The 13,638-nt window shown below is 48.3% G+C and overlaps 1 protein-coding gene across 1 annotated transcript; it reads left to right on the plus strand.

Annotated features, from left to right (window-relative positions):
- The first annotated feature begins 7,430 nt into the window (after positions 1-7,430).
- LOC138689041 (ankyrin repeat domain-containing protein 26-like) lies at positions 7,431-13,137 on the plus strand. The gene is made up of 6 exons (XM_069802312.1): positions 7,431-7,807; positions 9,982-10,124; positions 10,277-10,338; positions 10,799-10,954; positions 12,304-12,479; positions 12,600-13,137. Exons 1-6 carry the CDS (start codon positions 7,662-7,664, stop codon positions 12,730-12,732), a joined length of 816 nt encoding a protein of 271 aa, XP_069658413.1. The 5' UTR covers positions 7,431-7,661; the 3' UTR covers positions 12,733-13,137.
- Positions 13,138-13,638: the final 501 nt, after the last annotated feature.

A 13,638-nucleotide genomic window follows, 5' to 3' on the forward strand; every position in this document is an offset into this window, starting at 1 on the left:
CAAGGCACACTTCAGCTATCCCTCTTTGGCTTTCATATAAGAAAGAATACTTCTTTCTCTCCCACCTTCCCCCCCACTTGGAACAAGGAGAAAAACTATTCTTTTCTGGATTTGATTCTTGGTGAATTAGAATTAATTACTACAACACTGAATTTTGGGTTTTGGTTGGGTTTTTTGTTTTCTGTATAAACCAAAAAGGAGGGGAGATTTTTCCCAAGTAGTCTACAACCACAATTCCTCTGAAAACAAACAAGGTTTGTATTACAAAGCTAGTTACACATTTTAAATAGCCTATATATTGTATTTTATATACATCCTTACTCAACTATATATGTGCATATGTATTATGTATATAAAGAAGGCCACAAATAGTGCAAGGTGTATACAATAGACCACTGTAATTTGAAACATATATCAACGGGCAAGGAAAGCTCCAGTCTTTGTAATGAAGAAGAAAATTATTGATTTATGATTACTCACTTAGAACTCTTGTTAGTAGAAACTAACCAGACAAAAATTATATACATGGCATAACAGTGGTACCCAGAGATGGAACAAAGAAATGCACCCTGTTATTTCACATCATTTATAAAATATTTTTCTTAGACAATATTTTCATTATCAAAAGTAATCCTTTCATTAGCTCATGTAAAATTCATATCCTGTATTTTCTGTCTTTCATTAACATAATGTTATTTAGAGTTATCTGCAAATACAGAAATCAATGTTTTTAAAAACCTGATGCTGAAAAATAAATTTAACCTACATTTTCCAGCTTGTATACTGCATGGGTGACTCTTTTCTTATCTGCTTTTTAATTACATTGATAAAATGTAATGGCCAGTTGCAATCCTGCAATTTGGGGAAACGTTGCACTATCTTTCATTAGACACCTCAGTATTCATCGCTTATTTACCTCTTACTCTACTTACTGAAAAGATAGTTGTCCTTCCAGTAATTACTGGAAGGCCAATAAAATTATAAATGTCCATTCTTCCTGTAGTTATGGGTTAGACTTGTATAGGGAAAAAACCTAAATTATTATAATTGTACAATAGCAGGGGAACACTCAATGCCTTTTACAGCGAGCTCTGTACAGACATAGCAAGCCTGTTTGCTATTTAAATATGAGATAAGAAACAAGAAGTGGTTATAACTGAAAAGATGGGGAAAGGTGGTAACAAAGAGCTAACTGCATTCAGCACACTATTCAATACCAAAAAAACAAACACCAATAAAACAGAGTAACTGTCTAGCTCTGAGAATACCAAATACAGCCAGCTGAGCACCAGCCACAGAAGAAGGGTTATTTTACCATTTCTAGCTACACATTTTAATTTATTATAAAAAAGCCTCACTTCAAGAGAAGAATTTGCCACTTTTTTATATCACTCCTACAGGTACTTGACAGTTTCTCAGCTTCTCATAAATACTTAAAGGACCACTATCACAGTCAATGGCAATGAATGAAGGCTGAGGCTTAAACCAATACCAGGTTTAATGGTTAAATGAGCCTTTTACTTTCATTCTATGAACTTATAATTTTAAACTAAGCAGCTTGAAAATTACTTATAAGGGAAGATTATTTTAGGAGTATTGTAAACCAATTTCCTTGGACAGAAGAAACTGACGCTGAATTGCAAAAACCCCCAAAATCTAAACATTATACGAATAGAGGCTTTGACACAGAAGAATAATGCTTTAGTGGGACAGGAAAACTTACAAATATAAGGTGGAGGTGAAAGATCATTCCTTAATCACATCATACCACTTAATGATAAGGAAAGGGCTCTGCCCCCAGCTTGGCACACTATGTAACCATGTCCTGCAAAAAGTAAAACAGGGCAGTTGATCCAGAGCAGGCAATTTAGCTTACTTATTGGGACTATTTCTGTGGGTAAATATGTAACATTTACGTTTGTTGGGCTCATTAGGTATTAGCACATTAAGTCTTTGACTTATTATGAAAAATTTAGTATCCCAATAATAAACCACACATTCAAGATATCTTTGCTATTGGTATTCTTTTTCTTTCTTTCTTTGCTAGCCTTCTTAAAATTCAGCTTAAGTTCTTGTCTTGCAGTAACAGATTTTTAGAAATAAAATGCTTGTCCCAAGAAGGAGCATGGAAAAGACATGAATTCTTTATATTGTGCAGCATTTGGACTATGACTACTCACCCCCTCCTGCATTCAGCTGGAGTGGTGAAAGACTGCCGCTTCCAGCTGTTGGTTACTGACCCAATCTCAGAATTACATCCCACAGTTGGGTGTAAGCAGGGAGTAATTTTGAAAACGACAGCCAATATCACCATCTAAAGCTATTACCTTGAGCCTGTGGATTGTTTTGCTGAGTATTTCCTCAACTACTTCAGGCAGAGTCCAGTCAATGACTTTAAAAGGGAAAGTCCATCAGGGAATGTTTACATGTACCACGGAGGTGAAAGGCAACCTCCTTCCTTCTGAGTGGAAGACAACAGAAAGCAGCTGGAGGCAAAATCACCCTAAATCACCACAGATGCTCACTAAACAAACATCTGTCAATTCGACATCTGGAAAAGGTATAGCAATTGGGCAGTAGACATCTGTGAAGTTTCCATAGGGGAAAGCAAATTAGCAGGTTTCACACATGGGAGAGATGAGCCACTAGAGGTCAATGGGGAAACAGCTCTGTAAACACACATCAAATGAGATGGGATTAAGGACCTGTCCTCATGGCATCCTGGTGAACAGGGTGAAGATACCACTGAACAAGCTTCCTTGCTTATGGGAGCAAATCTAGCTGTGGCAACATATCTAATTATCCTAAGAAAGCCATCCTACCATGGAATGTAAATTTACCTTAGCTCCCCATCTCCAGAGCAATGCTACTTTGAACTGTGATTTCAATATTGCCTTTGAATGGACAGTATTCTGCACAGTGTTTATCATGGAAAATAATGTGTATCCTGGAGCAAAGCAAAATGCATCGTCAAAAAAGCCTTTTTACCAAAGGTATGCATTGCATAGTACTCTTCAGACATTATAACCTACTGGAGAGTATTTGGCCATTTCAGTGTTGTTCTGCAAGATCGCTCCTGAGGGTTACTACCCTGGTAAAGCTGTTTAGGTAAAGGACTACTCTAAGTTCACTTTTCAGGACATCAGGACATGCCCGAAACATTCCACAAATAGCTACGATTTATGTCACGTCTACTCCTGTGTGCAACCGCTATCCCAAAGCACCTGGGACGTACCCGCTATGGCCTTTTGGCACGTACCAACCATGCTGAAGCTTGCTAATGGTTGCTTTAGGACTCAGTAGCTCAGCAGTAGTATGATGGATATTATTCCTATCATACTTGCAAACTTGTGGGATCATAGCATCTTTCAGGTGTGGGGTGACCAACGGGCCTCTAAGTTCAGGATGTGAAAAGACGCTTTTCATAGTCTCGCCACCAGAAGCTAGAACAAGCCATCGATAAAGACAAACTCCTTTCCAAGTCATAGCTTCAAAAGTGGGTGGAAGCTCAGGAGGATGGCCACTTGCAATCCCTACAGAACTGCAGGACTATAGCTCAGTGAGGGAAATCCATCTAAAGCAATTTGGCATCGGTGTCCTGAAGGAAGGTGGTTTAACTACCTGCATCCCCGACACAGCTGCTGCATTTCAGAGATACAGCATACCTAATCGTGCCGGGGGTTGCTGATGGAACAAACATTCCCATCAAAATATGACTTTTCATTTTAGAGGCCCCACAATGTTGCCTTTCAGGATACATTCCCCAATCAGCAACAAGGCATCCATATGATAAGATAACGGGTATTTGCTTAAATAACTCAAAACTCCATTAAGCTTCAGAAAAGCAACAATTTTGAGCATTCCCGTGGTTTTACTTGACAGTGGCTACTTCCCTCAGTCTGACCGTTCCAGGAGGAGCTCGCCAGTACGGGCAGTAGCGTGGATGGATAGCTGCACCTTGCTGCTTGACAGAGGAGTCTTACAGCACAGACAGTTTTGTACCAAGCCTAGAAAGTCCAATTATCAGAGGCAAAGAGCCCGCGAATACGTTGCTGCCACTAGATGGCAAAAAGCACACATGGAAAACAGCAACTCGTTTCTGAGAGGAGAGCTACACCAGAGGGTTGTGCTGCCATCCAAAGGGACCTTGAAAGGCTGGAGAAATGGGCTGATCGGAACCTCACGCAGTTCAACAAGGGGCAGTGCAGTGTCCTGCACCTGGGAAGGAATAATTCCAGGCACCAGTACCTGCTGGGGATCTACCCAGCTGGAAAGCAGCTTTGCAGAAAAGGACCGAGGGGTCCTGGTGGACACGAAGTTGACTGTGAGCCAGCAATGTGTCCCTGCAGCAGAAAAGGAATACGGTATCCTGTGTTGCTGTCGTGGTTTAACCCCAGCCAGCAACTAAGCGCCACGCAGCCGCTCGCTCACTCCCCCCACACCCAGTGGGACGGGGGAGAAAATCGGGAAAAGAAGTAAAACTCGTGGGTTGAGATAAGAACGGTTTAATAGAAGAGAAAAGAAGAAACTAATAACGATAATGCCAATGCTAATAAAATGACAACAGCAATAATAAAAGGATTGGAATGTACAAATGATGCGCAGGGCAATTGCTCACCACCTGCCGACTGACTGACACCTAGCTAGTCCCCGGCGGCGATCCCCCGCCCCCACTCCCCCCAGTTTAGACACTAGATGTGGCGTCACACGGTATGGAATACCCCATTGACCAGTTTGGGCCAGCTGCCCTGGTTGTGTCCTGTGCCAACTTCTTGTGCCCCTCCAGCCTTCTCGCTGGCTGGGCATGAGAAGCTGAAAAATCCTTGACTTTAGACTAAACGCTACTGAGCAACGACTGAAAACACCACCGTTACCAACATTCTTCGCATACTGAACTCAAAACATAGCACCGTACCAGCTACTCGGAAGACAGTTAACTCTATCCCAGCTGAAACCAGGACAGTTGCCTTAGGCACAGTATTGCCAGCAAGTCAAGGGAGGCGACACTTCCACTCTACTCGGCACCGGTGAGGGGAGTATTGTGTCCAGCTCTGGGCGCCTCGGTAGGTAGGAGACAGACAGGGACATGCTGCAGAGAGTCCAACAAGGACCCGCCAAGCTGATTCAAGGACTGGAGCGTCTCACAGGAGGAAAGGCTGAGAGAGCTGGGACTCTTCAGCCTGGAGAAGAGTAAGCTCAGGGGCAATCTCATCAATGTATAGGAATACCCGAAGGGAAGGCCCGAAGCTTTTTTCAGTGGTGCAAACCGAAACGCGTGAGGTTCCCTCGGAACGTCAAGAAACACGTTTTTACTGCTCGGGTGACAGAGCCCTGGTACAGGTTGCCTGGGAAGGCTGCGAGTCTCCCTGCTTGGGAGATACGCAGAACCCAGCCGGGCACAGACCGGGACAGCTGGCTCTAGGTGACCCTGCTGGAGCAGAGGACTGGGACCAGAGCACCTCAGCCATTCTGCGATTCTCTGCAAGGGGGCGAGCAGCAGCCACCGGCACAGCGAGACGGGGCCCTCGCTTTGCACCGCACCGCACTGCACCGCACGGCACCGCGGGAAGCTCAGTCCGCCTTTCCGTCGGGAGGAAAGCAAGCACGTCGTCCCGGAGCTCTGGCGGGGCGGGCCCGGGGCGGTCAGCGGGCATCCGCAGCGAGCTCCCGCAGCCCCCGACCGCCCAAGCTGGGCCCTGGCCCCACCTCGAGCCTCACAGCAGGGGCGCGTGTCCTGAGGCACCCCCGCCACGCGCGGAGGGAACGACCAGCAGCGGCTGAGGCGAGAGCTGCCCCGGCGTCTGCCGCGGCCTCCGGCCAGGCGGGAGCAGCCCGGGCCCCCGCCCCCGGGACACCCTGTCGCGGGGGCAGCGCCCGCTCTCCCCGGGGCCCCCGGGAGCCTCCCCCAAGCGCCCTGCGGCGCTCCCGGCCGGGCCGCCCTCCCTTGCCACGCCCTCCCTTGCCACGCCCCCGTGTGTGACGTCCCCTTGCCACGCCCCCGAGCGCCGTCGCCGCCGTTGTTGGGCTGGCGCGCCGTCTGCTGGCGGACGGAGCAACAGCAGGTGCCGGGCAGGGGCCGTCGCCTCGGGGGCCGCAGGCCGCGGCAAGCGAGCTCGTCTGCCTGGTGCCTCCCCTCGCCCTCGCCGTGGTCCTCGCCGTGGTCCTCGTCCTCGCCCTTGCCCTCGCCCTCCTACTCCTCCTCGCCCTCGCCGTCCTCCTCGCCCTCGCCCTCGCCCTCCTCTACACCCTCGCCCTCGCCCGGGGCCTGGCAGAGTCCGTCAGGTGCCTCCTGCTGCTGGTGGCTCCCAGCGGGGCCACGACCGCGCCGCAGCATGTGCTGGAGGGTCATGGGGCTCTTCAGCAAGAAGCGCCAGCGGTCGCCCTCCGGCAGCGCTTCTGGGCAGCCCTGCGCTCCAGCCGCTGCCGCCGGTGCCCACGAGCTCGGGGAGGAGGACCCGGGCAAGCTGCACCGCGCGGCTGCCCGCGGCAACCTGGCCTGGCTGAGGCAGTGGTGGCTGAGGAGAGGTGGCATCGACGGGCCAGACCCGGAGAAGCGGTGAGGGGCTGCGGGCCGCTGACGGACACCTTGGCTGCTTCTGGCAGGCGTTGCTGCGGGAGGTTCTGAGCCAAGTTCCGCCAGTCCTCTCTCAAGCACCAGGAGCACGTTGCAGCGCAGAGCCTGCTGGTCCAGCGTGGTGCGATCAACCCCCCGGCAGCTTTCGGGTGCCACGCGGAAGTGCCCGCTCTTAAGGTTTTGCGTAGGACCAGATTCAAGCTAATTGCTTGAAAAGCGAGATTTGCCCTGTCAGCTGGGGGAGCCAGCTCCAGAGCTTTTCATTGCTCGTAGCTGCCGGGTCGGCTTGCGTGCTGTTGGAAGTGCCTGCCGCCGACCTGCTGCTCAGCAGTGGTCTCCCCGCGGGGTCGTTCTGCAGCTGCTCAGGCAGCACCAGTTCTCTTCTGCCCTGTGGGTGAGCGGTGCAGGAAAGCAGGAGGAGTGGAGTCTGGGCTGCAGGGTCCCCAGGCCTGAGTGGCAGCACAGCTTTGGTTCTTCTGTTGTCTGTCTATGTTAAGCTCGCATGTTTAATTTTTAGGACACCTCTGCATGTCGCTTGTGCAAACGGCCACGTGGATGTCGTTAGACGTCAGGTACAAGAGAACTGCTGGCTGAAGCTCGCTGACAATTTCAAGAGATCACCACTGACGACGGTATGCGGCATATGTTACGGTCTTGTCAGTGGGACTTGCCGGCTGTGCGTCAAATGAGAGGTGCCTGGCAGGATTCTTTACACAGACCTGCGTAGAAACGTGCATGTTGTAATAGGTGTGGAAGGGGCATATGTTAGCTAATCTTGGAAGATGCTTTTCTTTCCCAGCATTCAGAAGCTGGCCGAGTTGTGACAGAGTGAAACACAAATGTTGGAAATCTTCCCTTTTTTGTGTGTTGTTCCCAGGCAGTACAGTGCCAGCAAGAAAAACGTGTGGCTCTTCTGCTGCAGCATGGTGCCGACCCAAATCTGGCAGATGCTGACGGCAACATTGCCCTTCACCCTGCTGTTGTATCTCCTAATACAACTGTAGCAGGGCTGTTACTTGAGCATAATGCCAATATTAATGCTCAGAACCGGGTAACCTTGGCACTTGGTAAAGCTGCTCTTTCGAAAATGTGCAGAACTTGCCTGGGTTTTTCTAACAGGGATTATTTGTCCTTTCAGGAGGGATATAGCCCCCCTAATCTTGCTGTCTCCAAACATGACGAGGAGATGGTAGAGTTTCTTCACAAAAAAGGAACTGAAAATCAGCGTGAAAGGTGAGACATTTGTCAAAACAGCACATAGGTCTCTTTAGTCGTCTGCAGGTATGATTGATGAGAGGCATGGGAATGAGCTTTGAAAAAGAAGGAGCCACACGGAAGGAGTTCCCTGGCTGACTGGTAAAAGCAGTTCTGCGTTTGGCTGCTCTCATCCTTTGCACCCCAAAGACTGCAAGAAAGCGGTCTGTGGTGCCCGCTCCACACACAGACCCAGACCCAGACTCAGCAGGAAACTTGCCATTAGCTCAGCAGCACCAGGGCTCTGCAGGAGAGGGTTTTTTAAGTGGCGGCATAGTTGGTGCTTAAGTGTTGTGAATGGAAGCGTTAGGAGAAAGAGAGGCAACGTTGTCTGAGAGACAAGGGCCATAAGGTGAAACACAAGGTGTTTTAACTGCGCGTAAGGAGAAAACTCAGCCTGAGGATGGTCAAGCAGTCGAACAGCTTGCCCCGGGAGTTTGTGCAGCCTCCATCCGTGGGGGCTCTGAAGAGCAGAGTGGAAGGACCCCTGAACAGCGTGGTCTGACCTCGTAGCTCAGTCTGCTTTGGGGAGGCGGTTGGCCTGGACACCTCATAAGGTGCCTTCCAACCTGAATTCTCCAATGCTTCCGTGTATTTGGCTTTGCTTTCGCTGTGCTTGTAGGAAAGGGGGAAAGCATTGTTTTGGGAGCAAGCAGGGATTAAAACGATGGCAATGCAGTGCCTGCAGAAGCGGATGTATTTCATAACACATTTTGGATGCTTTAGGATTGCTCTTACGGTTGCCACGGTTGCCACAGTTGCCAGGGATATAAATGCAAGCCAACTTCTTTGGCATGGTGCTGATACTGTTATAGAGATAACTCTGCCTTCGTGGCTGTGGATTACGCTCGTGTGCATAGACATGTTGGGTAAATGGTTTATGTTGTCGTGAGAGGGGCGGAGTTGTCAGTCAATATATCGGTTTGTCCTGGTCTCGGCTGGGATAGGGTTCGTTTTCTTCCTAGTTGCTGGTATAGTGTTCTGGTTTGGGTTCAGTATGAGAAGAATGTTGATAACACGCTGATGTTTTCAGTTATTGCTCAGTAGTGTTGAGACTAAGTCAAGGATTTTTCAGCTTCTCATGCTCAGCCAAGCAAGAAGGCTGGAGGGGCATGAGAAGCTGGGGGGACACACATCCAGGGCAGCTGACCCAAACTGGCTAGAGGGGTGTTCCATACCATGTGACGTCATGCCCGGTATATAAACTGGGGGGAGTTGGCCTGGGGGGATCGCTGCTCGGGAACTAACTGGGCATTGGTTGGAGAGTGGTGAGCAATTGCATTGTGCATCGCTTGTTTTGTATATTCCAATTATTTTATTATTATTGTTGTCACCTTACTATTGTTATTATTATCATTATTATTATTTTCTTCCTTTCTGTTCTATTAAACTGTTCTTATCTCAACCCGTCAGTGCTACTTTTTTTTCCCCCAATTCTCTCCCCCATCCCACTGAGTAGGGGGGAAGCGAGCGAGCGGCTGTGTGGTGCTTAGTTACTGGCTGGGGTTAAACCACGACATGGTTAAAAAGCAAACCTGAAAGGGGTCTCTCTCAGGAGCCCCAATTTACTCTCTTTCAAGTTTGTTAGAAGAGAATGCCTATTCAAAGTAGTTAACACACGCAGTGCTTAGAATGCAACCGCAGTCTTCTTTGGCCTCTTGATCATACTTAGGAGCTGTCTAAACTCTCAAGTCCTCAGACTAACCATCAAGATTTCTGAAGTTCTTCCAAGTCAGGACTGCATTTGAGGAGGCTGTAGGCTGGCTTGACATGAATAGTTGCAGCATTAATGTAGCATCCTGCGGACGTAGCACCCTTGCAGTTAGATGCGAATCTGCCAGAGGGCTTGTTAATTTTTGTAGTGCTCCCGAGGGAGAGGTTGTTTATCAGTTTAGATTGTAGCCAGCAGGTCTGAAGTGCTTCACAGATACCAATATGCATCTAGAGAATGAGCAAGGCTGCAGTGGATATTTCATCATGGAACAGTAGTGCCAGAGTAAGGTGGGGGGGTGGGGGTGTTACCGTTTCTCAGTTGGCAACAAAAATGGAGCGGCTGGGTGAGGAATGGCCGTTGCTGTCCTAGTCAAGCGTGTATGCAAAGATGTGGTTGTTTCTACCAACTCTATGTCTTCTCTTTCCGTATATATCCTTAGTAAGCTGCTGGCAGAAGACACGGGGAGTGAAAACACAGAAGACTCTTCTGCAGGTGGTGTAGCAGACAAAGCAGTTCTCAGCAGCTCCTGCCCTGTGAGGACTGCTGACTTTACAAGGGCTGCACTTGCTCAGGACAGAGAAGGTAGGATCCTTAACTGTGGAAGAGCCGATGAGAAAAATCACTATGGCCCGTAGTAGAACCATTCCTCATCTTTTGGATGCTGGGCTTGGATGATGGGAAAAAGCAGAGTGAGATGAACACTCACAGTGTGTCGCTTCTTGCCTCCTTTGTAGGTGCCCTGCCAGTGGGAGGAGCAGAGCAAGAGGAAGATGCGGAATCTTCTGGGGATTCCGAGGTACTTTCTGTGAGGGACGCAGTGGGGTCCCCTTTGGTTCGCTTGCTTTTGGGCTTATTTCCCTCTGGGCTTTTGACGTCTTCTGCTGCTCCCGCCACACATTTGTAACTGGGGGCCCTTGAAATACTTGTGCTCTTGGTCAGCTGTTCATTTAGGACTGGGACGAAGGCAGGTCAAGCTAATGACCTGGGTCTCATAGCAACTGGCCTTTGAGTTTCATCTCTAGCACAGAAGTACTGAAGTTTCCCCTGCTTCCCCCTGGTACCGTGGAGGCGCTCAGCTGAGAAAGATGGAGAGAGGTCATCAGTTTTGCAGGTGCCTGCTGGTGGCAGGCAACATTTCTTATCTTTAAATTTGCTCTGAAGACTGACCTAATTATGTAACCTAAGAAGTAAAAGCACACCTCATATTCTCATGTTCTTATCGAATTCTTTGTGCTCGTGTAACCACGTTTCTTTAGGACGGGGTCGCACAGCTGCAGCAGAAGCTTGCCAGTGTTCTTAAAAAGCAGTCTATGTCAGAAGCTTCTCCGGAAGTTACTACTATGTGCTACCTTGGTGCCCTGGAGAAAGACAACCTGCACTTGCAAAAGGAATTGGAAAGGGTTGAAGCTGAGGTATGGAAAACCTGTCACTATAGGAATAAACCTCTGGGTGGCTGTTTCTTCCTGTTCATTGTGAAAAAGGACAAAACAGTATTCTGGGAGCCAGTAGGAGAGAGATCTAAGGAAGTTAATAGTGATCCCCTGTCATAATTCATGAAGCCAGTAAAACCTTCAGCCAGGTGGCCGCCGCCTCCTCCTCATCCTCCAGAGTGGAAGATTAGCGTTACTTGAATCATCAAAAAGCCAATTCGTTTCTGCTGCAAGTAAGAGAGAATCTTGCTCCTCAACGCCACAGCAGAGGCTCTTGTTCAGGCTCTGGGGTAGTACTGCAGCAGTGGCCTTTCTCTTCCCTTCTTCCTCCCCTCCCCTGGTGATAAACGCAGCTGGCCCTTTAGGGAGCTCCTCGCAAGCTGGAGGGGCAAGGCAGTGCGCTGGGAGCAGCCTTCTGGTGGCTAGGTACGAACAGAGTGGTTTGCTCTCTCTCAAAATTCACCCCTGCTCTGAGCCACTATTTCCCTGTTCCAGATATTGCACTCTTTCTTTACAGTCTTCTGTTTGTATACAACAGATGTTCCTTATTTGTAGGTTGCTAAATATGTGTGAAAGTCCTTGTCTTTGTTTTGGGTGTGCAGTGTGTAAAACAACGTGAGCCACCTTCATGGATGAAGGAACTTTGAAACAGATGTTAGGGTTTGGGGTTTGGGCTTTTTTTAAGAGTACGGGTATCAGAACCATGTGGATTGAACTAAGCAAGAAGAAGAGCTGGTTTGCAGGTGGTGTGTTTGTACCGTATCTGCAAAGCAGCATCTCAGCATCTTTTCCTCCCCCTTCTTTGGCCCTGCCGTAATTTGCCATCCTTAAGCAGCCTTCTTGCAAGTGAATTGTAAGCTGCTTTCTGAGGCGGGGACCACCTTTTGCAGTGTTCTTACGAAAACTGAAGTATAGAGGCCTCGGAGTTCTGGAATAGAAATCATCTTAAATTTCCTTATGAGGGAGGTGTGAAGTCACTTTAGGAGAAGGATGAACTTTTTAATTTGTTTTTTTCAATGGAGGAGCAAACAAGTGGATACAAAGAGTGTCACAAGTCACTGAAAGGGTAGGAGGGGCAGTGTCAGTGCTTAGAACTGTGCTATAGGAAATCAGCGGAGGGATGGGAGAGGCCAGTAAAAAAGATGATGAAGTAACACAGTTTGTGTTCATTTGCTAGTACAAGTGAAGGTTTGAATGTACTTGAAATGATTACAGTTGTTTGACTAGAGGGTATGTGCAGATATATGCAGCCCTTGACTTCTTCAGCAGCAGCTGACCCCTCTATATAAAAGCTCACCTGACTACTGGGGATTCTTCCTGTGATTTTACAGTTGCAGGAGTTGGAAGAACAGCATCTTCAGTCTGAGCATTGTGTTCGTGACTTGAAGACTGCCTTGGATAATAAGGAAAGGGAAGTAATAGCTTCTAACCAGAAACTGCAGGACCTCCTGTTGGCATCTTCTGGGACTAATACGACTATAAAACAACTGGAAGAACACATGCAACGGTAAGAGAGTAACACAGTGCAGCAAGGTCTGTCGCTTACTGGGATGTGTTGTTTCACGCTGTTCTTTCAGAGCTGGTGCTCTGGCGGATTTCCCTCATAAGACCTGTATTTCTTTTTAAGCCTTGAGATTGAAAATGCCAGACTGGAAGCCACAGTCCAGCAACAAAACAATAGGATTGAAGCCCTTCAGAGAGACCTGCAAGCCTCTGCCTCAGTAAGCTGGTCACAAACTTCCCTTTTTGTGAGCTCCTGAGCCTAGTTACCTATTTCTGTGGGGAAATTTTAGGATGAGGTTTTCCTGGAGAGCCATGGGGAGCTCAGTTCCTGCATTCTAGTGAATATAGGCTGCTCAGAAAGCAGCCTGGTCCATTCCCCAGCTTTCTGGTTTTGAGAGTTTTCCCATGCTACTATGGCAAGTCCAACTTAACACTCTAAAATGTGAGGATTTGACACTAGTTCATTTTCTTCATAGGAGCTTGTTTGGTGCTGTGTTTTGAATTTGTGATGAAAACAGTGTTAACAACACAGGGTTGATTTAGTTATGGCTGAACAGGGCTTGCACAGTGTCAAGGCCTTTTCTATTTCTCATACTGCCCTGCCAGCAAGTAGGCTGGGGGGTGCCCAAGGAGCTGGGGCAGGGGGGCACAGCCAGACAGCTGACTCCAAATGACCATCCCAGAAGACATCATGCTCAGCAATAAAAGCTGCAGGGAAGAAGGAATAAGGGATGGACATTTGGAGATATGGCATTTGTCTTTCCAAGTAACCATTTGGTATGATGAAGCCCTGCTTTCCTGGAAGTGGCTGAAAAACTGCCTGCCAATGAGAAGTAGGGAATGAATTCTTTGTTTTGCTTTGCTCGCACACGCAGCTTTAACTTTACCTATGAAACTGTCTTTATCTCAACCCACAAGTTTTCTCACTCTTACCCTGCCAATGCTCTCCTCCATCCCACAGGGGTGGGGAGTGAGTGAGTGGCTGGGTGGTGCTGAGCTGCCTACTAGGGTTAAACCATGACAGATGCTAGATAGGATGGAAGTTGTGGGCAGGGGGGAGATCTGTGGCTGAAAGCTGAGAGAGGAGACTGGACCTGGGAGGTCCATGTTACCTTTGCAGCTTTGTCACAGCTTGCCCTTGAGACCATGTTAGCTTCCTTTCG

The sequence above is a fragment of the Haliaeetus albicilla genome, chromosome 14 (genome assembly GCF_947461875.1).
Source record: "Haliaeetus albicilla chromosome 14, bHalAlb1.1, whole genome shotgun sequence".
Taxonomy (NCBI): domain Eukaryota; kingdom Metazoa; phylum Chordata; class Aves; order Accipitriformes; family Accipitridae; genus Haliaeetus; species Haliaeetus albicilla.

Excerpts from the sequence above, each read along its gene's own strand:
- LOC138689041 (XM_069802312.1), top strand. The coding sequence starts at position 7,662 with ATGTGCAGAACTTGCCTGGGTTTTTCTAACAGGGATTATTTGTCCTTT. Across the intron at positions 7,808-9,981 it reads ACTGAAAATCAGCGTGAAAG|TAAGCTGCTGGCAGAAGACA; the intron begins GTGAGACATTTG and ends ATATATCCTTAG. Across the intron at positions 10,955-12,303 it reads TGGAAAGGGTTGAAGCTGAG|TTGCAGGAGTTGGAAGAACA; the intron begins GTATGGAAAACC and ends GTGATTTTACAG.